Here is a 24,918-nt window from a genome sequence, read left to right on the forward strand (position 1 = left end):
TTGGGTTATCGTCTCGTCGACATTATCGAACAGCAACGTCGCGTTAAAGAAATTGTTCTAATTATTAGAACCTTTCTTATGCGTACAAGGAAAATTCACGCCTCCTATGCAGTAACGCAACTGGGTTCACATTACAACTTGGATTTAATTTTATAGTTATTCATTACAATTACGAGGAATGCAGAGAACCTTGTTTGAACCCATAGCCTACAGGACTGCCGGCACAAATTTGTTGGAGGCACAGGGGAAATCGAGGAGAGTTTTGAGCAGGAATATAGTAATTTGATTAAATTATTTGTGCGTCCTTAACATCTCCAGCGCAAAGTGCATGTGTAGGTGCACTGAGTGTACTAGGAAGTGTGGTACTAAGCGCATTGAGCTGCCAAGGGAGCCTCTTGCAGGAGTATTTTCGTTCTTCCCAGTAGGTGCAAGGTTTTATAAACCCGTGCTCACGAGTCACGTTGGTCGAAAGTTGCTTTACACGGGGAGCTAGGCTCAACCACACGACTCCGTTGGTCGCCTTACCAAGCGCAGCCACTTGTAGTCTTCGGAATCGACAACGCCGTCGCACTGCATCTCGTTGATCTGCTTGGTCAGGTCGTTCAGGATGGTGGCGCTGGCCTGGCGGCTCCGGAACGAAACCATTATTCCCGGGAAGCGAGACTGCAGGAGGAGTTTAAACCGCATCTCGTGTGAACACGCGTGTCGCTGATAAGACTCCAAGGCTAGCACTCCAAGGGTCAGACGCCGTAACAGCCACCGCCGTAGCATCAACTGGTAGAGCAACGCACGCGTAATGGAAAGTTTGCGAGTTCAGCTCCCACTTGGGCATGCCTTTTCGTTTACTTTCACTTCTTTTTAGCTTAACATTTATACACTGGAATAAAAGAAAAAAAATTTAAAAAACGAGTGACTCTATGATTGGGATCCACTTACAAAATCGAGACCCTCGGATCCTCTTCTCCTTAAAAAAAAAGTATGGGGTGTTACGTGCCAAAACTACTTTCTGATTATGAGGCACGCCGTAGTGGGGGACTCCGGAAATTTGGAACACCTGGAGTTCTTTAACGTGCACCTAAATCTAAGTACACGGGTGTTTTCGCATTCCGCCCCCATCGGAATGCGGCCGCCGTGGCCAGGATTCGATCCCGCAACCACAGCGGGTGCCTCTTCTTCACTGATGAGAACTTTCATGCAACTCATTCAAATGTCGGTTAACAAGAGCAGGCTCAGCCTGGTAGCGACGTATGGTGTTCTTTATACCACAATGGAGCATCAGCTCTGTGAGCCTTAGCGTCCCCCAGTGGTGCGAACAACCCCGGCAGCCACGCGCACAGGATGTTGCGTTCGAATCGCTGATCACTGTACATCGCGAAAATGTCCTCGGGGTGCAATTAGGTTGCTCGGGTGCGCTCCTTAATTGTGTCACGAACACACGAGTGTCGCCCTTGTGCGGCCCCTGCTCCAGGTTGCGAGCGAGTAACACAGCCCACCTGCACCTCCGCGAGCTTCTGGAGGACGAGCAGCCGGTTGAGAGTGGCGCGGCCGCGGATCTCCATGGCAATGTCGGCCGACTCGACGAACTTCCAGACGTTCCTCTGGACCTCCTCCTCGCCGATGACGATGGCGTGGCCCGCTTCGTACGCCGAGTAGATGACAGTGTCCAGCGCCCTGTGGATCCGCTCCGCACACTGGACCAGAAGCAGCTGCGACGCATTTGCAAGCACACTTTGCTTTGATGGGACACTAAAACGAAAAATTACTTAAGCTGCGTTAGTATAAGTTACCCTTCTACAATACAAAAGAAAAAATAATAAGCCGTCCTTGCAGCGAGACGCTGCTAGGTAAGCCAGAAAAGATGAAACAAAAGAAAAGAAAGACGGGTGGCCTTGAAATTTCCGAAACAGCTCGTCAGCACGTCATAAATTTTGTCGCCGTCTGCACGGACCTGTAACTGTAATCCCATAATCTCTCTCTCTCTCTCTCTCTCTCTCTGTGTGTGTGCGTGTGCGTGTGTGTGTGTGTGTGTGTGTACGCACGGGCTTCAATGGGTGCGTATGCCAAAATTCTCAGAGTGGCTTCGTAGGTGGGTATTAAGTTTGGGTGCATGGTTAAGCAACCAATGTGCGGTAATAATACGGTTTATCGTCGAAACTCTAGCTGTTCTTGCGCTGGTAAGAGCGGCATACTCAAAAAGGGTGCTCAGTGCAGATCCTTCAATGTTCAGTGCACTGAACATTGAAATTATTTTATTTTGGCAGCCTATGCACAAACAGTCCGCCAATATATTGTAGGAAAATTTTATGTTTATCTTTTCTTTATTTTTGCCACGCCAATCATCCACGATGCTTTCAGCGTGAACAGTTGATGCGATGGTGTAGCTTCTGCGCTGTTCCTTGAAAGAGAACTACCAATCACAATTCGGGCAATATTTACATTTCGTTGCTGTAGGGCATTTCTTTTATATCAATTAGGAGAACTGGTAATGCGCAAACGGACGCGCTCCGCACATGTTCTTGTCTCTGTGTGGCGTGCACTTGCAGATATGAACCTCCATGTAGAGAGCTTAAAGGTATTGAAATCAATGTAACGAATCGTTTTATTTGTCATAACTTTTTGTTGCTTATAAAACGCCGTGTATTTCTAGCTTCAAAGTATAGAAGCGTGTCTGACCGCTATTTCAACTGCGTGCTTCAGTGGTGAAGTACGAGGGTGAATCAGAAAGTCTATGGCCCTATTTCTTTATTAGCCAAAATATGGCATATACAGGCACTTACAAACATACGTACTATTCTACGCACCTTACTCCATTTTTCCACAAAGTCATCGCACCGGTTCAAACGTTTGACCCATCGCAGCACTAAGTTTTTGATGCCCCTGTGGTAGGATTCGTCTGGCTGACTGCGGAACCACCGTCGGTATTCTCGGCCTTTTGCGAACTCACAACGCGACCCTCACACTTTCAAAGCGAGACACCTTTCATCATACGTGGGCTGCATTTCCCTGTGAATTTCGATCGTCCCTTGCTCCACAGAAAACGAATCACACTTCGTTGCTTGTACGCGGTGGACGCGGCAAGCACAAGTGCCATCTTCAACAACGGATAGCAGAGCCGTGCCGCGGAGCTACCCACAGATAAGGCCGGGCCGGTCCAAGAAAGGTCCACCGCTGGGAATCGATACGCTAACTTCGCATTTACAGCCGTAATTTGGCTAAAAGAAGTAGCGGCAAATGCTTTCTGGTTCGCCCTCGTAGTTCAATAGTACAACCCCACCACATTCGGCAACCTGTCCGAATGTGGCAATGTGTTGTTGTGGCGCGTGTCTCTGAGGCCATGTTCCGTCCGTGCACACGTACCTCGACGTATTTGATGGCGTGCGTGAAGCGGGCGGAGATGACCACGATGAAGAGGATGCAGAGCATCTGCTCGTGCCTCACGCCCAGACCGACCACATGCACGAGCACATGCACAAAGAGCACCGCCATGCACGACGCCATTAGAATCAGGTCCAGCTTGTTGTAGTTATCCAAGTTGACGACCTTCTGGCCGTACGCCGACAGCTGCGAAACGCCACGGGCAGATTATTTGGGTAAATATAACGACGTTCGCCTAAGCACATGTTATCGCTGCCGTGATGAGACTTTTGCCAGGTCACTTGCAGCAAGAAGAAAATTGGAGGAGGCTTAAAGGCCCCCTGAGATGGTTCGGACAAACTTTGTAGACGCGTAGGGTGCAGCTAAAGTTAATCATTCGCACCACAATTTGTGTGAAACGTCTCATATTAAGAGAGCTACAGACGACTACAAGTTACCCTCCTCCATAGTCATGCATTTTCTTCTCAACTCGTTCGCCGAGTGATCGGGGCTTAGCTCCGCATTCACTGGCTCTGCGTCATGATGGCACGTCGTGTCGTCGACTTCCGGTTCTCTAGGAGCGAGCGCGCGAAGCCTCTCCAAACTCTCCGCTAGCTGCTTGGCAGTCGACCCCAAACGAGAGCTATCGAAGCAGCGTGCGTTGCGAGCATTCTGTCGTAGTGCCGAACGTGTATTCCGGTAATCACACACTAGCAGAACGTTTCGACGGAACGGTGAATACATAAACTCAAGCTGATGAAGGAACCTTATCGTAGGCGTACGTGAGCTGCCTGATCGGTCTCCACGGCCCAGCCACCCGTTGGCGCAGAGCTTAACCATCCAAACAAAGAGCTAATATTGCTCTAACCAGATGTAAAACGCTTTCAACCAGCCAAACAAAGAGCTAATATTGCTCTAACCAATTGTAAAACATTTTAAACATTTACAAAAACAACGTCTTAAGGGTTACACTCCTGCGTAAAATTTACGCCAGCAGCAAAGAAGAATACATTTCGTTACTGCTACTGTGTGTGGTTGAGCTCTGTGCCACCATGTGGCTGCACCGTGCAGACCCTTCACGTTTGCGCCAGGCCCTGTCCCCTTGCACTTGCGTTTGCCCTAATACCGCACTCGCGAAACGCTATTACATTATAATCTTCCGGTGTAAAGTGATGGCCAGAAACGCGCAAATCCTGTCGCCGATCGGATAGCGGCAGTTCGATGCGCTGCAGCCAGTCCGCTCGTCTGCTGTCTTGCAGAGGGACACGATGTCGCACCTTGACGTATTGCCACTCGCTACGTTTGCAGTCCACAACGCAACAAAGTTGAATCATAGTGCTCGCGAAAAGACTGAGACCTACTCCGACCGCGGACCTCTCGTCAAAGTGGAACACGTTGTAACACAAGCAGACGACACTCGCTGTGTGCCGGATGTGCTTAAGAGTAGTGAGAAATTTTCTTCCGGATTCTCTTTCTGTTACTTTCTCTTTATAGAAACAAATTGACTAACATTCCAACTATTACGAACATCATTTGTTCACCATAAAGGTGGAAAAATTATGGATGACGCACCCTGGGCAGCCAATCGGATAGCTCGCCCACATGACGTCAAATGGGCGATTTACTTCATATGGGTAGGGGCGGCTTAAAATTCCGCCGAGCAGTGCGCCGCGATCGACAGCGATGTACATTTTTAAAACCTTATAATAAATTACACGCTTTACGCGGAGCACTTAGATGCGTCAATTTTTGTTCAGAAGGACCTACTGTAACGACTCAGTACGTTTGTAGAAAATCGTCAAAGTCGTTTCAGGGTCCCTTTAAGCTTCGCCTTTAAGAGTGGAACGTGATAGCATTCAAGGATCTCCGACTAGCAGCTGCTTTTCACGCTTATGTAACGGTGATGTTCTGCTGGAAAGTTGGCAGCGAACGCTATGCACGAAGGCGACTTTTCTGGGTTTTTTATTGCTCTCCTCCCCCCTCCCCCCCCACCCGGCAGGCGCCACCGCTGCCGCGGTTGCGCGGACGGGAGCGCCATCTGGAAGGCGTTGCAAGGAACCGACCGGGGCGCACCGCTCCTACAAAGACAGACCGCAACCGGCAGCTAGAAAAGGGGTTCGTGTTTAGTTTCCGCGGAGCAGAATTAGGTTTTCTCGTATATTCAAACTACACTACGACGCTATCATTTCTATATGTCATGTGTAAGTCGTACTTTAGTAATTTGCTGACGCATTTTACTTAGAGATATTCAATTATTTCAGTAACGCCTATGCGCCACGCAGGAGGCCTGTGTGGTTCCGGATGATTTTTCTCATAGTGACAACGCCGCCGACGCCGACACCGGATATTGTGCAACACGGGGCCCTTAAAGCGTTAAGAAAGAGCAACTCTGACAATATAGGCAAGGAAGGATACAGGCAACGTCAGTCTTTTCAGGCTTTGTGTTCAGCCACGCTGAATTTATACACGTGTTACAAATCAACGAAAAACGGGAATGCTAAGTGTAGTCAGGTGTGTTATCTAGTCATTGTCAAATATGCGTCCTTTTTTATGGTAGTTTTTTTTAGTCAATTTATCTTTTGTTCAAACCAATCTTACCAGGGGTCGAATTTATAAAACATGGTGTTACTAAACTTTATTCATCTGCCAGCCACCTGCGCTAATAATATAAAAACCACTTGGCGTGCCACGAAGGCTGCAACGCAGGCTTGCCTGCATGCTGTCTCGGAATACTGATGCAGCGCCAACGAGACGAGACTCGAGAATGGCACATGAATGTGAAGACACGGTGTTTCTTACAATTACAGTTCGCGTAGTGCGAGCAACAGTACTCAATATTACAGTGATGAAACAAATGCCTCATTATCGAATCGACTCATAAAGCGCGCTCTTTAAGGAAAGCAGTTTCGCAGGAGCAAATGAACACCCGCCAGCGCCTGAGACGAAATACAGAACTCATCAAGGCTTGCTACTGGGCTTGTTGTTTCGTGATACATAGTACGTAGCGCCCGCGTCTGCTACGACGCCAGGTGGCGCCCACATATAAAACAACGTAAGGTCCCTACATGAACGAAGTTTACAAGGTAGCGACACGTCGTTCTTTGCGCCGTCTTCCTCACTCTCGCGCTGACTCTATTTTCTACTTCACTCGAGTCTGTGATTGGTGCACTGCCTGCACTTGATGTGTTAAATGGCTAGAGGTGACATTTAACATATTGCAAACCAGTGCGCATGCGCTAGTAATAATCCGCATGAGAAGCTCCTCCCAGCTCTGTGGAAGCTACTGACGCCTCGGACAACGAGAAAGGCGAACACATCACCAAAGTGTTTTCGTCCACGTTTTGTCGCCTGCAACCGACGCCATGTAGTGTCCGCATCGTCCATCGCTGCGTGACAATACGCAAATGGGGCGTGATAGCTGATATACGAATTATATTCACCTTGTGCAAGCACAGCTGGAATAGAACTGGCATAACTTTCCAAGTTAATCAACAAGCTTAAGACAGCTGACATAACGAAGTATAATATGGAGGGAATTCAACATGCTGTCAGGAACTGAGGAAGCCTAAAAACAGTGAAGAAGAAACTAGGAATAGGCAAGAATCAGATGTATGCGCTAAGAGACAAACCCGGCAATATCATTAATAATATGGATGAGATAGTTCAAGTGGCTGAGGAGTTCTATAGAGATATATACAGTACCAGTGGCACCCATGAATATAAAGGAAGAGAGAATAGTCTAGAGGAATTTGAATTCCCACAAGTAGCGCCGGAAGAAGTAAAGAAAGCCTTGGGAGCTATGCAAAGGGGCAAAGGGGGAAGGCAGCTGGAGAAGATCAGGTAACAGTAGATTTGTTGAAGGATGGTGGGCAGATTGTTTTTGAAAAACTGGCCACGCTGTATATGCAATGCCTCATGACCTCGAGCGCACCGGAATCTTGGAATAACGATAACATAACCCTAATGCATAGGAAAGGGGACGCCAAAGACTTGAAAAATTATGGACCGATCAGCTTACTGACCATTGCCTACAAAGTATTTACTAAGGTAATTGCAAATAGAATCAGGAACACCTTAGACTTCTGTCAACCAAAGGACCAGGCAGAATTCCGTAAAGGCTACTCAGCAATAGACCATACTCACACTATCAATCAGGTGATATAGAAATGTGCGGAATATAACCAAACCTTATATATGGCTTTCATTGATTACGAGAAAGCGTTTGACTCAGTCGAAACCTCAGCAGTCCTGGAGCCATTATCGAATCAGGGTGTAGAAGAGCCGTATGTAAAAATACTGAAAGATATTTATAGCGGCTCCACAGCCACCGTAGTCCTCCATAAAGAAAGCAACAAAATCCCAATAAAGAAAGGCGTCAGGCAGGGAGATACAATCACTCCAATGCTATTCACAACGTGCTTACAGCAGGTATTCAGAGACCTGGATTGGGAAGAATTGGGGATAAGAGTTAATGGAGAATACCTTAGTAACTTGCGATTCGCTGATGATATTGCCTTGATTAGTAACTCGGGGGACCAATTGCAATGCATGCTCACTGACCTGGAGAGGCAAAGCAGAAGGGTGGGTCTAAAAATTATTCTGCAGAAAACTAAAGTAATGTTTAACAGTCTCGGAAGAGAACAGCAGTTTACGATAGGTAGCCAGGCACTGGAAGTGGTAAGAGAATACATCTACTTAGGGCAGGTAGTGACCGTGGATCCGGATCATGAGACTGAAATAACCAGAAGAATAAGAATGGGCTGGGGCGCGTTTGGCAGGCATTCTCAGATCATGGGCAGGCATTCTCAGATCATGAACAGCAGGTTGCCATTATCCCTCAAGAGAAAAGTGTATAACAGCTGTGTCTTACCAGTACTCACGTACGGGGCAGAAGCCTGGAGGTTTAGGAAAAGGGTTCTACTTAAATTGAGGACAACGCACCGAGCTATGGAAAGAAGAATGATGGGTGTAACGTTAAGGGATAAGAAAAGAGCAGATTTGGTGAGGGAACAGACGCGAGTTAATGACATCTTAGTTGCAATCAAGAAAAGAAAATGGGGCATGGGCAGGACATGTAATGAGGAGGGAAGATAACCGATGGTCATTAAGGGTTACGGACTGGATTCCAAGGGAAGGGAAGCGTAGCAGGGGGCGGCAGAAAGTTAGGTGGGCGGATGAGATTAAGAAGTTTGCAAGGACAACATGGCCACAATTAGTACATGACTGGGGTAGTTGGAGAAGTATGGGAGAGGCCTTTGTACTGCAGTGGGCGTAACCATGATGATGATGATGATGATGATGATGTGCAAGCACCTGCGTCTCCATGCCGAGCAGCCTTTCGGCTCTGCTAAACGCTGCTTATGAGACAGAGTACACTTCTGTGAATACTTCTTTTTCCTGCGAAATTTGTATACGCTAGCGTGCGCCGGCGATGTAACGCTAAAAAAAAAGCTGCTCTCAGAACTGCACGCGTCCACGGATTGCTATACAAAAAGAGACAAGCAATGGACCCGTTGTACGGAGAATCCTGCTGCGCCGCCGCGCTATTGTCGTCATTCTTTTCGCCAACAGGAGTCGTGCGTCTAGGTAACTTGAGAGAAACAAGTGTTTCTCGCCTCAGAACACTATCGGAGTTGCGATGGGTCGGCCGCGCATCGTGAGTTCGATCGAAGAACTGGTGGCGTTTGATGTACTACACCACCTGGAACTCGCTTGAGAAAGGGCTCGTCGTCGACGTGCCGACCTCACCGGGAGAGAGCACGAAGCAGAGGCGTTACGACAACCAAGAGAAGTGGATTCCGAGCTTCGCTTGCATCCCTCTTCACAGTAGTGGAAGGGCGCTCAATTTTTTTTAGAGTGAAACGCGGCCCGCGTTGGAGCCCCGAAGCTGTTAGGTTGTCGGTGCGAACACGAAGCCGGATGCCGGCGTCGATGATGCATCACAACAATAAATGTTTCGGCGCTGTAACCATAGGCCGCGTTTACTTGAATGCTCGCGCTTCGTTTATTTACAGTACACTTTTTGTCATCAGTTCAATCATGTTCGCTTAGCCGATAAAAGTGATAAACGTCCTTCTTGATATGCTCACCCACGCCGTGTCGTCTGCTCGGCGTTTAGTTGGCATTTGCTCCTTGCCAGCATCGCGTGCCGTACTCGGGCGGAGTAGAAAATAATAATGCAATGAACCATTAGGCTTTAAAAGCATTCCGCTTCGTCAGTGCATCCTCAGCGCCAAGGCTGTGGTGTCATCTGCTAGGTTAAGTTCAAACCTCTTTTATACCTCGGCATCATCTGTGTAGGCCTAACGGCGTCAAAACAAAGAGCTGATCTCAATAACAACAAATCATACCTAATTTTCTTCCCTCAGCATGATGCGAGGCTAAGCGATGGTTGATTTCCTATTTGTTGCTGTCGGAGTGGAAAGAAAGTAACAAGCGTGAATTACGGCGGCAATATTCAAAGGATGGCGCTACTTTCGTTTTTTATTGAATGGCTTTAGTTCGGGGAGGAAGAAACCAGCAGGATAGGTGGAGGAACGCTACCTTGAAAACTTTTATTTAGTGACCTTAGAACAACGAACGATAAATAGAGGTTAGCGGGGCGTAGGCTGCAGTGATCAATTCTTCAGCTTGTGTGTCGGTTGTTCGTTCTTTCGCGCTCCTCAGTATCACGTCCGCGTCACGACTGCCTAGCGCGAAACAAAGACCGGCACGCCCCGCTACCATATTTATTTCCTTCGTTGTTCTAGACGTGGGCGCCACCTATGATCGTAGCAGTTGCGGGCGCTACAAGTAAAATCAGAGGAGCTTTTTTGAGCTCTTGATCTTACTATACACATAATTTGTGTGCGAATTGATTCCTAACCTGAGCGGCGGTAGTATTAACCATACATCCAATACTTGCTCTATAGCGGTTATTGCCGCGACAATGTTTGTATTTACACTCGCTGGCTAATTTTCGCGCCTCCTCATAAAAGTTCCGCTTGTGACAGATACGTCAGTGCTTACGAGGTGCTGTGCTTGAAAAAAACTGGATGGCTAAACGCCCACATCCACGTGTTCTTGTTTCGGCAGCATACTTATTTGAATGAACAGTTGCTCTTTCTTTCCGCAGGAAAGGTCGCAAGTTATATTTGCTTTTGAAACTTGTTAACGGTATTATGTGTTGCGTACGAAGCGGCAGGGGTACTGACCATGGTGGCGACCTCGACGAAGAACGCCGTCTGGTACAGAAACTCCACAAGCATGACGATCGTGAAGTACCGCTCGTTGCTGTAGATGGCGGCGCGCAGCAGACCCACCAGGAGCAGCACGAAGGCCAGCGTGGTGTTGGTGATGATCACCTCGTAGCACTCGTGCTCGAACAGGTCCATGAGGCGCTCGTTGAGCGGCTTGGCCACCTTCTCGGACAGCGACACCGACTCGTCGTCCAGCTCGGTCTCCTCGTGCAGCGGTTCGCCCAGCCGGTCCTTCTGAGAGCACGCCGCAGGGCCGCGCCACCCGCATTCAGCGACCGTTTGTGAACGCTATCACTTGTAACGTGTCTACGCGCGCGCAGTATTTCAATGTTGTTAGGATAAAAACGCTGGTACGAGTACGAGATGTATACGAGTACATGCGCGAGCGTCGTCAAATAGCATATTTTCAAACATTCTTTCCGGTGTAGTGGGTAGGTCCTCTCGCCCGGGATGTATAAAAGCAATTTTCCGAGGTGAACACGGGACGAAAGATAAAAAGTACGAGGCCGCAAGAACGGCGCAAAAAGACGACTTCGCTCGTGACGGTTTTTAGGATGTTGGTACGGAAAAAAGAAGTTAGGCATAGCGGCCCTAAACGGCAACCGATCCGCTTCCTCGCAGCGTGTGCTTTAGATCTCCTTAAACTGGCCACTCAGAAGGAGCCGCAACCGGGGAACAAAACATTATTTTAATTAATTGAGATGCCTACCCAATGCTGCTGTTTGTACTTTCACGGCAAATAAAAAGAAACTGAAAGCATTGGCAATAGTTACTGGTGGGTACTGCTATGCACTTGACCATTCCTAAAATCAATCGCGAAATGACAATGTGGAGATGTGCCTTAGAGAACGATGTGAACGTTGTAAAATAAACGTAAATGTCATTGAATGCTCCAGCCGCCTGCGCCCTGTCCCAGCTGTTAGTCCAGCCACGTCTCCATAGCATTAACAAAGACAGTCATCATGTCATATGTGGGTAAATTTCAGGCACAAAAAATAATTCAGACAGAATTCATCTCACGGTGAACATCGACGTTAGTACGATTAGCCTTGAAACAATCTAGCGGCACATCGCACTGTCACCGCAGAGACGCGTCTTGTGTGAGGTGTGTATGCAGCCGGCTTCCTCTCTCGCATTTTTCTCGACACTTTGCGCCATCTAGCGTTGCCGCCACGAAGTGTGCGCGAGGCGTGCATCCATGTATATTCACACAAGATTATCTGAATTTATATCACGCATGTTCGATCCCACCCAGCACCGGAGAAACATTAAATGTTTTTTTTTTGTTAACTTAAGGGCGGCACATATCCATGGCATGTTAAAAAAGAATGAACGATCAAGTAAGATTCTTATCATTCCACGTCAGTAGCGTTACGAGTCAGGGAACGGGGGAATATATACAGTCTCCTAATAGCCATTCTCAACGTGCATCTACTACGGCATGTATGCTCCACAACGGCTGCATGACTGCGAACGAACGAACGTGATCAGCTCATTTCCTATGGCTATTCTGGACTTACCAGCTACGCCGAAAGTTCGCTGCGATAAAGCCCAGCACATGGCTTTTCATCCTATCGTTCTCCTGTTATATATGTTGAGGCATTGAGAAAAATAGCACTAAGATATATAGGCGATAAATCAATCCCCACTACAGGCTTTGTGACGTACTGATTTTTTTTACTCAAATGTACGTAGATTTATTGCAGTCACTTACCACCCAAAGAATCCATTGTGGAACATCGACAAGTGAGCTGATGATGTCGATGTCCAGGTATCTGGCGAAGACAAAGTTTTACCATTATTACTCAAATCTAACGGATCTTAAATTGCCTTCCAGGTGTACCCCGCTAATATTAAACATGTTATATTGTGTTGGAGAAAACATGTGCGCACTTGACAGCCACGCCGAATAAAAGATGACTGCCGTGGTTAAGGACTCACATTTTCTTGTCGTATGGATACTGAAGCGCTGCAAGCAGGGCCATCAATGTCTGCTTTTGGACCACTCCTTGCCTGTGCTGCCGACAGTAGCTCACCTGTGGGAAGATGCGCAATGTTGTAGCCATGTACCTTTTCCCAAAGAATACGCAGGTATGATGTGTGTTCCATTGTCCTGACGGCACTGCGTCTCCCTCGTAAAATTACAAGGCCCAGAGAGCTTAGGATGTCGAAATTCTTCGGGCAGCAGTTCAAATGTAAAAGGAAACTGACGTCTAGAAAATGTCTAGGGCACGTCTATTCTCAATGCACACAAACGGTCCAACCCAGACAAGGTGCAAAAGATACCACTTACATACACACATATGCTACAACACTACAGATTATCCCGTAGAACATTCTCTGCGCCACACGTGAAACTAGACCGCGCAGATGCAGCCGCTTGGCGCCAGCTCCAAACTAATACGTCCCCCAGCCTTGCTTTCCGCCACACTTTCTACCCTGTCCAGTGACCCGAGAAATGTCCGTTCTGTGGAGGACAACCCAACGTCTACCATTCTACGTGGGAATGCTCCAAACCACCCAGCCTTCCTAGAGTACCCAACGCCTCCCCATCCCAGTGGGAAGCCACTCTTTCCAGCACGGCCTTGGACTACTAGCGATACCCGATTGACCGGGCCAGCAGCCAATGGGGCCCTGGACTGAGGACTCCACCCTCTGGGACTTCATTGTAGAACAACAAATAGTTGTGTACTACTACTAATAGTAGTACACAAACGGTCGCGCCGCGGTGTGGCCAGTAAAGAAAATGCTTCAAGGATTATGCGCAGTGTCTCCGTATGGCTCTGTTTGTGCGGGCGCGTTTCTGGTGTTTTGACAGCTTGCACTTACGCCATGAAAATAAAACAATTTAAAAGCAACAGGATATCCTGCGTGCCTCTGTGCACCAATCGAGCGGCGAAGGATGAAATCAGTCTTTCATTCCTTTCCGGCGGACGCATGTCTAAAAAGTAGTGGGTGTTAGAGCTCCCGATCGGAAAGCATGTGACGGCGCCAATGAAAGGTTTGTATCGCGCACTTTGTTGGAGCCGAAGTCTTCGTCTGGAAGCGGCATCGGTAAGCAAAATGTCAATCGTCGACATCGATCAGAAAAGCATACACAAGCTTTAACCATATGTTGTGGCTGCGGCTTAGGGTGAACGTCGGGACGTTCAAGGAGGCCCGAAAAGACAAGCTAACGAGTCCGCGCCCATGCCCTACAACATTAAAAGATGGTCGGAACGGCATCGCAACAGCTGATTTATTTGTAGACCGGTTAGGCGGCTGTGTCTCGTTTTCAAGTACCTGCGGAAAATGAATGGCGCGTTAATTTTCAGAGGCGCTCGACAGTTTTAACAGGCCATATATGCGACGCTGCGTGCGTTCTGGGGACGGTGTTTTGAAGTATTCTTCCGGTCTTACTTTCTAGCGCGGTAGTTTTATAAAGGGTTTGTAACGTTCTAATCTATTGCGCTTGGACAACTACGCAGTACTGCTCCTTGTTAAAGCAAAGGAAACTAATTTCATGTTTTTTTTCATCCCGGCCACGACGACCGCATTTCGATGAGGGCGAAATGCAAGAACGTCCGAGTAGCGTGCCACAAGCAAGCACGACATGCTGGTCCGCAGATACTTGCTTTACCTAAGGACTTCATAGACCTAGGAATCGAAAAGAACCAGGCGAACTAACGGCGTTCGCTCTCTTTCAGGCCAGCTGAAGACCACGCTACTCGCGAAAGTGGTCTAGAGATCTCTAAGACGACCTTCTGAAGGGGGCATTAGTACTAGAATCGTGTCTATAACTGGGGTGGCAACGAACTAGATGCAATGCACTTTGCACTTGGTGCACTTGGTGCGCACTAAACAGACGCGTGCACGATGCCTGCACTGGTGTAACACTACACTCACCGATTCGATGCGGAGGACGTTCTCTACCGCGAGAATCTCGGCGTAGTGTCTCCTGCGGGAGCTGCGCCAGCGGGCCTTCTCCTTCCTCTGCCGAAAAAAAAAGAACAAGAGGAAAAGGAGGATGTTGTATGAATAAAACGCATAGCACGATTGAGCGTTGTTGATCCGTGTTTAATAGTAAAAACAGTGACACGCAAATCATCGCGGCCTTTTCTTTCTCTTTTTTTGTTTATAACGCATGTTCCTACAAGGTTATTGAGGCCACGCATTGTTTATTTCCTCGTACTTTGCATTCAACGAGGGTATTTATTAGACGTGGAAAATAGCGGCACCTTCTGTGCACCGTGGCTGCAAGACGTCACTACATTTAATCTACAGACACAGTTCGAGTCGATCGCGATTATGAGGCCTCCCCCTCTCCCTTTTTTTGGCCTTGCAAGGATTGCCTAGTGTTCAAAGGAATTCGCGGAAGAAATCTGGTGCTAGTTGCCACTCAAGAGTTTTGCTAAGTGTTGGGTTGCGATGCTGCCAATTTTGCTATCACAAATAATTCATATTACCTTTTACGGTTTTCAGTGGTTAAACAAACTACGACACAAGCTTGCGTGTCACGAAAACTACATTATTGTTTTATTCGAACACTGGACAGTCTTGAGAACGCCTTAAACATTTTTGTTATTCTTAGTATAAGGAGTATAAAAAGGCATTCGCGCAAGGTTGAGGGCTACTAATTATAACGCCATAAGTAGCCCTCAATGGTGTGATATTTTTTTATGTTCTGAATGATTATATTTTCTTCTAAGTGATTGTTCATCTAGATATTAGCGTAGATAGAAGTGTTGCTACGCAACGCATTTGCGATAAGAAATTGGCTCTGAAGACGACGATGTAAGAATACACGTGGTTATTTGAAGCACGACGGATGAAGTCTGTTCTGGCAGACAAGAAATGCTGTCGGCGAAAGCTATTTTTTTAGCAACATTATCACTCTTTTATTGTCAGTAATAGCATCTTCATGTCTGAGCATCTACGATGACATGCACTACTCATGCAGGGGGATTTCAGAACGCATAATATATTTCGGTTAACTAAACGACAAACGAGGCTTATCGCGATGCTCTACTCAGGATAGCACCTTGACTGCTGTACTCACCAACGGAAAACGGGGGCCCCATCGCACACTGCTTTTTTTCTCCGATTCGTTTACTTTCCCAACTGCATAGTTGTGCGATATTTATTCCACTCGTTCATGGTGGTCACAGAGAACTACCGTGTGCCACTGAGCGCTTGGAGAGCGATGTGCACAAAATAAATTAGCTCACATTTTTCTACCTTGTTTCAAACCATCCTCCTTTGGTTCTTCCTCCAATGGAAAAGGCACAATCCACGTCAAAACTGACCTCGCAAAGCTAATGTCGGAGCCAATGCGAGGAAGACCCAGCACCCCCGGCAGTGTTGGGTTTTGAACTGTTCTCTCTCTCTCTCTACATATATATATATATATATATATATATATATATATATATCTTTCTTTTTCGCACTGCGCGCGCGCTGCGCGGCCGCAAGCCAACTTCCTCCTTCTTGACGGACGCTGCACGCGGACCGAATTGTGGCCTGCGGTCCGGGCCCGAGGAAAAGGGCGCGAGTTCATAACATCTTGACTCGGCCTTACGTCCATGGTGGCGAGGGTCCCTAAAGCAATTACCGCAGCGCTTGAACCCGGTCAGAAGCGCGCTTCCCACAACGTTCTCTACACGTCGCGGCCGGGATGTAGTTAAGTAGTAGGCGTCAAGAGGTGGCAAAGCCAGACCGGTGGGAGCCTTGCCTTGTATCGCGGCACGACGTCGAGCGGGTTCCGGAAGCGAGTGTTGCGCATGACCCAGGTCTTGTCGGCGGCCAGGAAGTACGGGTTGTGGCGGCTCATATGCACCGCCACGTCCACCGCTTCCTGCAGGTACGCCACGGCGTCCTTCATCGTGTTCCACTCCACCTCGGACACGTCGAGGATGCCTGTGAACGCACCGGGAGCATATGCTCGTGATGCGCGGTCACTCGAAGCACAGCGAGTCATGGCACTATGCAGACAAGGTCGAAGTCGACTCCGCGTCTTGGTGGGTGCACTGCGTTAGCTTACCGAGCATCTTGAGCAGGAACGGAACGAGGGAGGCGTTTATGAACTGCGTGAGGACCATGTCCGAGGTGACGTACATGAACGACTGCAAACGGAAAGGATGGTCGTTTTTGACGTCGCTACCAGGAAACGGTTTGAAAACGTTAACCACTACACAGTGAGGTCTCTTAAAACAGAAGCCCTATAAATGCCGAAGCAAGCCGCGGAGGTGAACAGTTTGATATATCTTATAGAAAACTGGGAGCAAGTTCATAATGATTCATTATAGTTTATAGCAGGCGCTGAAGCACGGGTACGCAGGCGGCGGGAAGTGTAGTATAAACGCAGCGTTCGTGTTGTCAATTCCATCTTTTGTGATGCCACGTCGTTAAGCCAGGTTGCGCGGATACGCTATCGTTTCGATCTTCGCAAAACCGGGGAGGTCGTAAATGAAGCGTTCGGGCCGTCAAAATGAACATGAACCCAAAGGATTTAGGCAATCCCGATGGAAGTGCCTTCTTGCAATACAATTATACCAATCGGCGGAAAATCTCGCATTTCATATATAGGCCGAACACCCAGAGATTTTTTCCTGCGACTATATATCGCAGGCGTGCGTCTAAGATGTGACCACCAACGGAGTCCTGACCTTAGTTAGGTCTTCGTCGTGGATGTCCTGGTACGTGATGTGGTAGAGCGTGGCGAGGGAGACGATGTAGGTGCCCTTGAGGCCCATGCAGGCCAGCACGATCGCCTGCTTGGCCGTGATGCGGTAGCCGAAGTGGCCGATGAACGGGTATATCATCAACACCGCGAGGCACCTGCGTTACAAATGCGCGAAAGGTGCGCGAAACTGTAGGACGACATCGCACGGCAGATTATTTTGATGCGTGTTCCCTAGGACTTTGGCTTGAGCTGCGCGGAGGCATGTATAGCACGATCAATGAACCCGCCTCTATGACTTCGAAGCCCTTCACCTTGTCGCATCTCACAAAGCAGAAAGAAGAAAAACGCTTATTGCGAATTCTTGTGCGCTGAGAGATTACGACCCATACCACCTACATTCGGCAACAGCCTAAGATTTCACTGCAAGTGATTGGTGATTCGTGTGATTGACCGGCGCATCTTTACATACTATCTTTGAATTTGGCAGTGGTGTTCTCACTGAGCTTTTTTACGTTGTCACAAACTACAGTAATGGCGAAAAGTTAAATTGCTACGCTCAGAACTTTCAGAAAATGAGAGTGCACTTCTCCAACATCCCATAGAGCAATTGTACATTCTTCATTTTTTTGGTAACATGTTCATTGCCTTCTGCCGCAGCCAACATTCGCATGACTGCAATATAAGGCACGTGGAAAAAATGTGGGTTGCTGAAGCGGGCACTGACCGCATGCTCATCTTGGCGATGTAGCAAAGGATTATGTCCTGCCAGTTGTACGTGCGTAGGTAGTAGACAAGCATGTAGGCCGTGAACGTGGCGCAGATGAAGGTGGACAGCGTTCCGGTCCAGTCCAACATCACCGACCAGCACCTGCGCAATGGCGCAGCGGGGGTCACCCGTGGGTCATCGCTCTGACATATGCTTCAGTCCTGCGGGCGTTGAGACGAAATCTGGCAGCGAAACATCGCTACAAACTGGAGTACCACACTAAGCTCTACAAAAATGTACCGCTAAATAAAATGGTCGGGGAGCGAAAGTGAACGCGATACTGGCACAATATTTATCAAATAGCCAGCACCTGAAGACTGTGCAGTCTACTGTTAAATATAATTTATGATTATATTGCGCTTAGTAATACACTCACGAACGTAAAGGACAGGACGCGGACGTAGGTTCGTCAGTGTATCACTAAGCGCAATATAATCACGAATGTCCACCAACTAGCCCCGTTCATTACTTTACTAAATGTTAAAGAGAAAACAAATATACGGCTGTCGCGGGATCGAATCCCGGCCACGGCGGCCACATATATCATCATCATCATCAGCCTGGTTACGCCCACTGCACGGCAAAGGCCTCTCCCATACTTCTCCAACAACCGCGGTCATGTACTATGCAGCGGGCGCAGCGGGTGCAGCGGTGGCGTAGAGGTAGAACACCCGCCTCGCGTGCAAGAGGTCCGTGGTTCGAATCCCGGTGCCGCGCAATTTTCCACCGGATTTAAAAAAAAAATCCGCGTGTTGATAAAATTGCATAAACAGACCTGGAGTGTGGCCTGATCCCGTTGACCAGAAACGGTAAGACACTCCCTCACCAGAGCAGGATTGGCCACCCTGGTGCAGTACTTGGCCACAACCTCCTATATGAACGCAACAATCAAGCCGCATATATCGATGGGGGCAAAATGCGAAAACACCCGTGTACTTAGATTTAGGTGCATGTTAAAGAAGCCCAGGTGGTCAAAGTTTCCGGAGTCCTCCACTACGGCGTGCCTCATAATCAGAAAGTGGTTTTGGCGCCTAAAACCCCCATAAAAAATGTACGGCTCTGGCTTCGCTATAGCTGTAGCTGAAACTGCTGACTGAAGCTATATCAATGTTTTAAAATCATAGGGGCGCATAAAGATGTGTAAGTGCTGCAAACCGCAAGCTGTCTGCTGTAAAGTCGATGCGAACGTATACATCTGCAAGAGGAAAGGATTCGCGCGTACTCTGCACTCATCTGTTTTGCATTGACAGTGCAGCCCACACGCATGCATATGCGTGGGCTGAACAAGTCAAGCAAGCTCACCACTCCCGTGCCAAAATGTCGCTGCAGTGAAGCATCGTCCTGTCCTTTGCCTACACTCTAAACCACGGAAACATTCATCAAAGCGCACTTTTTCGCGCTTTTAAAGGTAATTCCGTAATTTAGGCATAAATAATAGAAATGTGCCATAAATATTGGGTAATTGGCCCTGAAAGTCTAATACGATGCCTAAATTGGTCAGACTAATCACTTAAATCAGACAATTTTTTCCTAGGACGGACAATAACTGTGGCGCCACGCGTCTTGTTACGGAGTGCATAACAATACGTGCATGTGGCTGAAGTTGGTACACTGCCCGGACATACTTAAATAACCAAGTTAGCGAAACATTTACCATAGAATTCAGGTCCACGCAGCTATTATCGTTATTTACGGTTAAAGTAAGTAGTAGCTATGGTTTACCTATATATAAGAACGACAATATGTACCTTTGGGAAAGTTGCAATGTAGCGCGCAACAGTGACCTTATAGCTATAAGTATCCCTTCTAGACTGCACGCCTCTACTATGATTTGAACAACTTCCATCGAAAAAAGACAGCATTAGTTTCCGTTTTTAGTGACGGCAAGGCCATAACAGTGCGACAATTTCCGGACACGAATCTAACTCTTAATTCAGTGAACTTGTGCCGAGAAGAACGAGCGACATTGGAAATGAAACGAGCACAGTCGTCGGTCGCAGAATTTAAGCTCGCAGATGAAGTTTGTCCCGCTAGTTGTGCACGCATCACCGCGCATACCAAAATAATCACAGGTGCTTGCGGGCCATTCCAAAATGCCGCACTACTCGCGACGTGCAATAAATAAGACGTCTGTTTCGTTACAAGTAGTATTCCCGTGACGTCACGGGCCCCATTTGGTCGTCCTATTCATATAGTTTTTGCTGTACTACTAACGGGAAGTAAGCAGATCGAAATGATCACCGCGTTCGCTCTACAACATGGCGTCCTCAACGCGACGTAAGTGATGACGTCTTACCGGCTAATAAGTTGACCAATGCTCCTGAAATTACGAATATGGGGTCGTGTCTTGCGCCGAAAGTTAGCTTGATGCGCTGATAGTCTAGTGAATAGGGATACTGGCAAAAATGATGGCGTATGGCAACGCAGTCCCGCTTATTATTGCGATAGCAATTTATATGCATACTCCAGGAGAATTTTCATTGGCGGCGGCGGCGGCGCCGTGAGGTTCCGTATAAAGTACAAGTGCGATAACATCGCGGCCACGCGCCGTATGCTGTAGGGTGCGAGGGAAAGGCTGCGAGGGTGAACCAAGAATGATGGTGGCTCAATGTGACGCCGCCTTCTCGCGCGCGAAAGAGAGGTAGGCGGGAGGGTGGGCGGTCTTCTCAGGCACGCAAGGGGGATAGAGAGAGGGCAGGTTAGTGCGCATCTCCTAGTCTACTCCTTCTTAGAAATAAAATGTTTCATGAAATTTTGAGGGACGTGGAAACGACTCGTTTCTTTCGTGTTTTCTTTTTCTGAAATTGCGAAAAATTGGGGGAAAAAGCAAATTGCGCACGGGGCTATGACAAACCCGATACATTTATCTAACACTGAAAATGATATATTTGTTACATTCTTGCATCACAAAAGTCCCAGCAGTGCTTCCAGGTAGAACACCTAGGCACTGTTTCACGTCAAGGCACTATAATTTCACATCAAAGCTTCAAGACGGACATCTGTATCAATCTGTGTCCGATTCATTTCCGCTTGACGCGTCAACACTTCGTTGTGCAGTGGACGAAGCCTTCCAGATATTTAGGTTTGAGTGCGCTTACACAAGTTTTTGCAGGTGATCCCCTGCGAGCATGTTGCGTACCTTGGTGTGCGCAATTCCAAACTCGGACCAGTATTTCTCACATGCCGAAGAAGAAGGGGGAATCTGCAGTACGCGACAGGCGAGGGGGCTCAACGGCCACCACGCGGATATATCCAGGTGCTTCGCAGACTCCCAAACTCTTTCTTTTGACCAAACTTTTAGATATGTCGAAAGGAGTCACATTGTCGCAAAATAATTCTGTAGGGAAGCTCTGTTTCTTTCTCTTTTTTTTCCACATTTATCCTGGTTTAAGAAAAGAAATAACTTTTTTCTGAAATTTTCAATGTCGATATATCCAGGTGCTTCGCAGACTCCCAAACTCTTTCTTTTGACCAAACTTTTAGATATGTCGAAAGGAGTCACATTGTCGCAATATAATTCTGTAGGGAAGCTCTGTTTCTTTCTCTTTTTTTCCACATTTATCCTGGTTTAAAAAAAGAAAAAACTTTTTTCTGAAATTTTCAATGTCGATATATCCAGGTGCTTCGCAGACTCCCAAACTCTTTCTTTTGACCAAACTTTTAGATATGTCGAAAGGAGTCACATTGTTGCAAAATAATTCTGTGGGGAAGCTCTGCTTCTCTCTTTTTTTTTCCACATTCCTGGTTAAAAAAAAGAAAAAACATTTTTCTGAAATTTTCAATGTCGATATATCCAGGTGCTTCGCAGACTCCCAAACTCTTTCTTTTGACCAAACTTTTAGATATGTCGAAAGGAGTCACATCGTCGCAAAATAATTCTGTAGGGAAGCTCTGTTTCTTTCTCTTTTTTTTCCACATTTATCCTGGTTTAAAAAAAGAAAAAAACTTTTTTCTGAAATTTTCAATGTCGATATATCCAGGTGCTTCGCAGACTCCCAAACTCTTTCTTTTGACCAAACTTTTAGATATGTCGAAAGGAGTCACATTGTCGCAAAATAATTCTGTAGGGAAGCTCTGTTTCTTTCTCTTTTTTTTCCACATTTATCCTGGTTTAAAAAAAGAAAAAACTTTTTTCTGAAATTTTCAATGTCGATATATCCAGGTGCTTCGCAGACTCCCAAACTCTTTCTTTTGACCAAACTTTAAGGTATGTCGAAAGGAGTCACATTGTCGCAAAATAATTCTGTAGGGAAGCTCTGTTTCTTTCTCTTTTTTTTCCACATTTATCCTGGTTGAAAAAAAGAAAAAACTTTTTTCTGAAATTTTCAATGTCGATATATCCAGGTGCTTCGCAGACTCCCAAACTCTTTCTTTTGACCAAACTTTTAGATATGTCGAAAGGAGTCACATTGTCGCAAAATAATTCTGTAGGGAAGCTCTGTTTCTTTCTCTTTTTTTTCCACATTTATCCTGGTTGAAAAAAAGAAAAACTTTTTTCTGAAATTTTCAATGTCGATATATCCAGGTGCTTCGCAGACTCCCAAACTCTTTCTTTTGACCAAACTTTTAGATATGTTGAAAGGAGTCACATTGTCGCAAAATAATTCTGTGGGGAAGCTCTGTTTCTCTTTCTCTTTTTTTTTCCACATTTATCCTGGTTGAAAAAAGAAAAAAAACTTTTTTCTGATATTTTCAATGTCTCTTTTTTTTTTCAATCAAGCTTACATCTCTGCTCCAGCTCCCTCGCCCTATCCTGGAGACAATCTGCGATGGGTTCGAAGCCTACGTGACCCGAAATAGCGGATGGCTTCGTGTGCGCTGTGTTCACGCGCGTCTAGTTCGCATTGAAGCGAGAGGCAGCACAATTCGCTCGGTGCTGCTACCGCTATTCCTTCACGCTAGCGTTCCCACACCCACAGTCATCGTTTGAGATATGTTCGTGCTTGCCTGTGCGCGCGTGACAGCGCGTTTGATAGTTTATTAATAAGCGAATGCTTAGAGCGGTTTACGCGCCACATAGAACTACTAACCTTACTTCGTATAGGTGTCTAATAATTTGCTATCGCAATTGATGTTTCGCCTTTCGGGAAAAACAGCGACTTTTGTTGTTTTAATACGCGAGCAAACACGTAACGGACACTCACGACCCGAGCGTGCCTTCAAGCTCCGAACAGGAGATGAGTCGATCCGACGAGACCACCATGGTGTACGCGATGACGCCGGTTACGCCTGAGCTGTTGACCGACTCGAGCAGGAAGAAAGTGAGGTAGGTGCCGCCCATCACCACCACGACGACCGAGTCGTCGCCGTAGGTCATCATCTTCAGCACGCTCATGGTGGCCGCGCCGAGAGCGCATCCCACGACGACTGCCACCAGCTGGTTCTGAACCGGGAAGAGCAGCACGTCGTAGTACTCTGCGAGAACCGGAGGCGGGCGTGCGAAACCGCGGTTTGAACACGTTGGCAACGCAAGAAGGGAAGCTGGGCGAGTTGGTTTGTCAACAACGTTGAAAAAAAAAAGAACAGCACAAATGTTTGAATGGGGCACAGAGAGTGGACATGATAGAAGCGCGAAGTAAACGATGTGCGCTTGAAGGTTACCGACAATATGCATACACGTTTAAACATGTTTCTCGTGTGTTCAAATATGTTCGCGCATGTGTTGTTGTCTTTTCTCTCTCTCTCTCTTCCCCAGCTGCGGCAAGTTGTTTTTTTATCCACTTTCATTGCCATTAATTTATCATTTCTTTAATTCAATCATTAAGCACAAGTAATTCCCCCTGTGTTTTCCTTGGTGTCTTTGTTGGCTTCTCAGGATATGATTATTAAAATTCGGGCCCCTCGGTAACCCCCTTTCTTCTCGTTCTAGGCTGTGTTGGTCACACACGTTTGCAATTTCTGCGCCTAAACAGCTGACTTGCTTAATGCTAGTGTTAACAACCTTCTTAAAACGAGTAAATGTTCGGTTATAACGCCTGTATACCATTCCCCTTTCCTGCATCTCGTCCGAGTATCTGCGCAGGTTTTGCTATATATATATACGCCACGATGTCATACAAGAACAGTAATGCTCAACGGGTTCTGCCGCTTTCAGACACGCTATATAAGCATGGATAGCCTTCACCTGAATATCTTGTGCCATAGCTTGTCGTCCTAAGACACCTTGATTTTCTTTTTCATCAGTCAGTAGTGAATTGCCCACTGAATTATCATTATTTGCTGTTCGTTTGCAAACAAAATTCTTTCGGAAGAGCAGCTATGACCGAATGCCGTAGGTGTCATGATCGCATGTCGCACGATGTTTTACAGCGAAGCTGTACATAGCTATCCTGCGGGCGGTGGTCGATGTCCGTCCGTCTACGCGTGGCGTAGACACGAAAAAAGCATGTCTCCAGTTTCTCGCGAATGCTCTGTAGATCTCCATCTAACGCAGGTATATCGGGAAAGAATAACTGAAATTGGGCAGACAATGCGACTCTATCATTACGCCGAGTTTCATTTACTCGTCATAATTAGTTCACAGTGAAGTCGTAAACGTTACAGAACTCCCGTCATGCTGTCACAATATGGCCGTCTACGGAGGGCGTATGTTTACAGAAAACGGCTGCAACTATTGTTTTATCAAAACTATCCCAAAACAAGTTATATGATAATTTGCCGCTAAGACGACTTTAACATGACGCCAAGTTTCATGTACTTGTCGCAACTACGCAGTTCACAGTGAAGTTGTGAATATTGCGGAATTCCCGTTTGCTCTGAACACACGGGCTTGTATAACCGCACGGAAACAGAGAGAGAGCCCCGTGTTTGTCCGCTAGAATAGAGCTCTAGTCCTTCCAAGTTTCATTCAGCTAAAAAACTAGAAAGCACGCTTAATCGCAAATTACAAACATTCTGTT

The 24,918-nt window shown here is 47.0% G+C and overlaps 3 protein-coding genes across 3 annotated transcripts in view; all 3 read right to left on the reverse strand.

Moving 5' to 3' along the window:
- Positions 1-14,634, reverse strand: part of LOC129384650 (sperm-specific sodium:proton exchanger-like) — a 28,447-nt gene extending 13,813 nt beyond the window's left edge. Inside the window, exons 1-7 of the mRNA XM_055070242.2 lie at positions 14,478-14,634; positions 12,534-12,628; positions 12,307-12,367; positions 10,548-10,826; positions 3,358-3,561; positions 1,494-1,706; positions 526-663 (exon numbers count right to left, since the gene is read on the reverse strand). Of these exons, the coding sequence (XP_054926217.1) occupies positions 526-663; positions 1,494-1,706; positions 3,358-3,561; positions 10,548-10,826; positions 12,307-12,367; positions 12,534-12,577 (939 nt within the window). The 5' untranslated portion in view covers positions 12,578-12,628; positions 14,478-14,634. The remainder of the gene's footprint in view (positions 1-525; positions 664-1,493; positions 1,707-3,357; positions 3,562-10,547; positions 10,827-12,306; positions 12,368-12,533; positions 12,629-14,477) is intronic.
- Positions 14,635-16,202: 1,568 nt separating this feature from the next.
- LOC129384632 (sperm-specific sodium:proton exchanger-like) lies at positions 16,203-17,401 on the reverse strand. Its single transcript, XM_055070227.1, has 3 exons — positions 17,237-17,401; positions 16,612-16,693; positions 16,203-16,487 (listed from the first exon to the last, which is right to left on the reverse strand). Exons 1-3 carry the CDS (start codon positions 17,390-17,392, stop codon positions 16,252-16,254), a joined length of 474 nt encoding a protein of 157 aa, XP_054926202.1. The 5' UTR covers positions 17,393-17,401; the 3' UTR covers positions 16,203-16,251.
- A 490-nt stretch (positions 17,402-17,891) lies between these two features.
- On the reverse strand, positions 17,892-23,435 carry LOC129384649 (uncharacterized). The gene is made up of 3 exons (XM_055070241.2): positions 23,164-23,435; positions 17,978-18,121; positions 17,892-17,925 (listed from the first exon to the last, which is right to left on the reverse strand). The coding sequence occupies exons 1-3, from the start codon at positions 23,352-23,354 to the stop codon at positions 17,892-17,894; spliced, it is 369 nt and encodes a 122-aa protein (XP_054926216.1). The 5' UTR covers positions 23,355-23,435.
- Positions 23,436-24,918: the final 1,483 nt, after the last annotated feature.

The sequence above is a fragment of the Dermacentor andersoni genome, chromosome 5 (genome assembly GCF_023375885.2).
Source record: "Dermacentor andersoni chromosome 5, qqDerAnde1_hic_scaffold, whole genome shotgun sequence".
NCBI classification, from domain to species: domain Eukaryota; kingdom Metazoa; phylum Arthropoda; class Arachnida; order Ixodida; family Ixodidae; genus Dermacentor; species Dermacentor andersoni.

Bases quoted from the DNA above. Each gene is read 5' to 3' on its own strand.
- LOC129384632 (XM_055070227.1), bottom strand. From the start codon at position 17,392: ATGATATACCCGTTCATCGGCCACTTCGGCTACCGCATCACGGCCAAG. The intron at 16,694-17,236 runs GTCAGGACTCCG...TTCCGTTTGCAG, and splicing joins ACGACGAAGACCTAACTAAG to TCGTTCATGTACGTCACCTC. The intron at 16,488-16,611 runs GTAAGCTAACGC...GTGCGTTCACAG, and splicing joins GTTCCTGCTCAAGATGCTCG to GCATCCTCGACGTGTCCGAG.
- LOC129384649 (XM_055070241.2), bottom strand. From the start codon at position 23,354: ATGAGCGTGCTGAAGATGATGACCTACGGCGACGACTCGGTCGTCGTG. The intron at 18,122-23,163 runs GTGAGTGTCCGT...GCCATTGCGCAG, and splicing joins CTTGAAGGCACGCTCGGGTC to GTGCTGGTCGGTGATGTTGG. The intron at 17,926-17,977 runs GTCAGTGCCCGC...CTTATATTGCAG, and splicing joins ATCGCCAAGATGAGCATGCG to TCATGCGAATGTTGGCTGCG.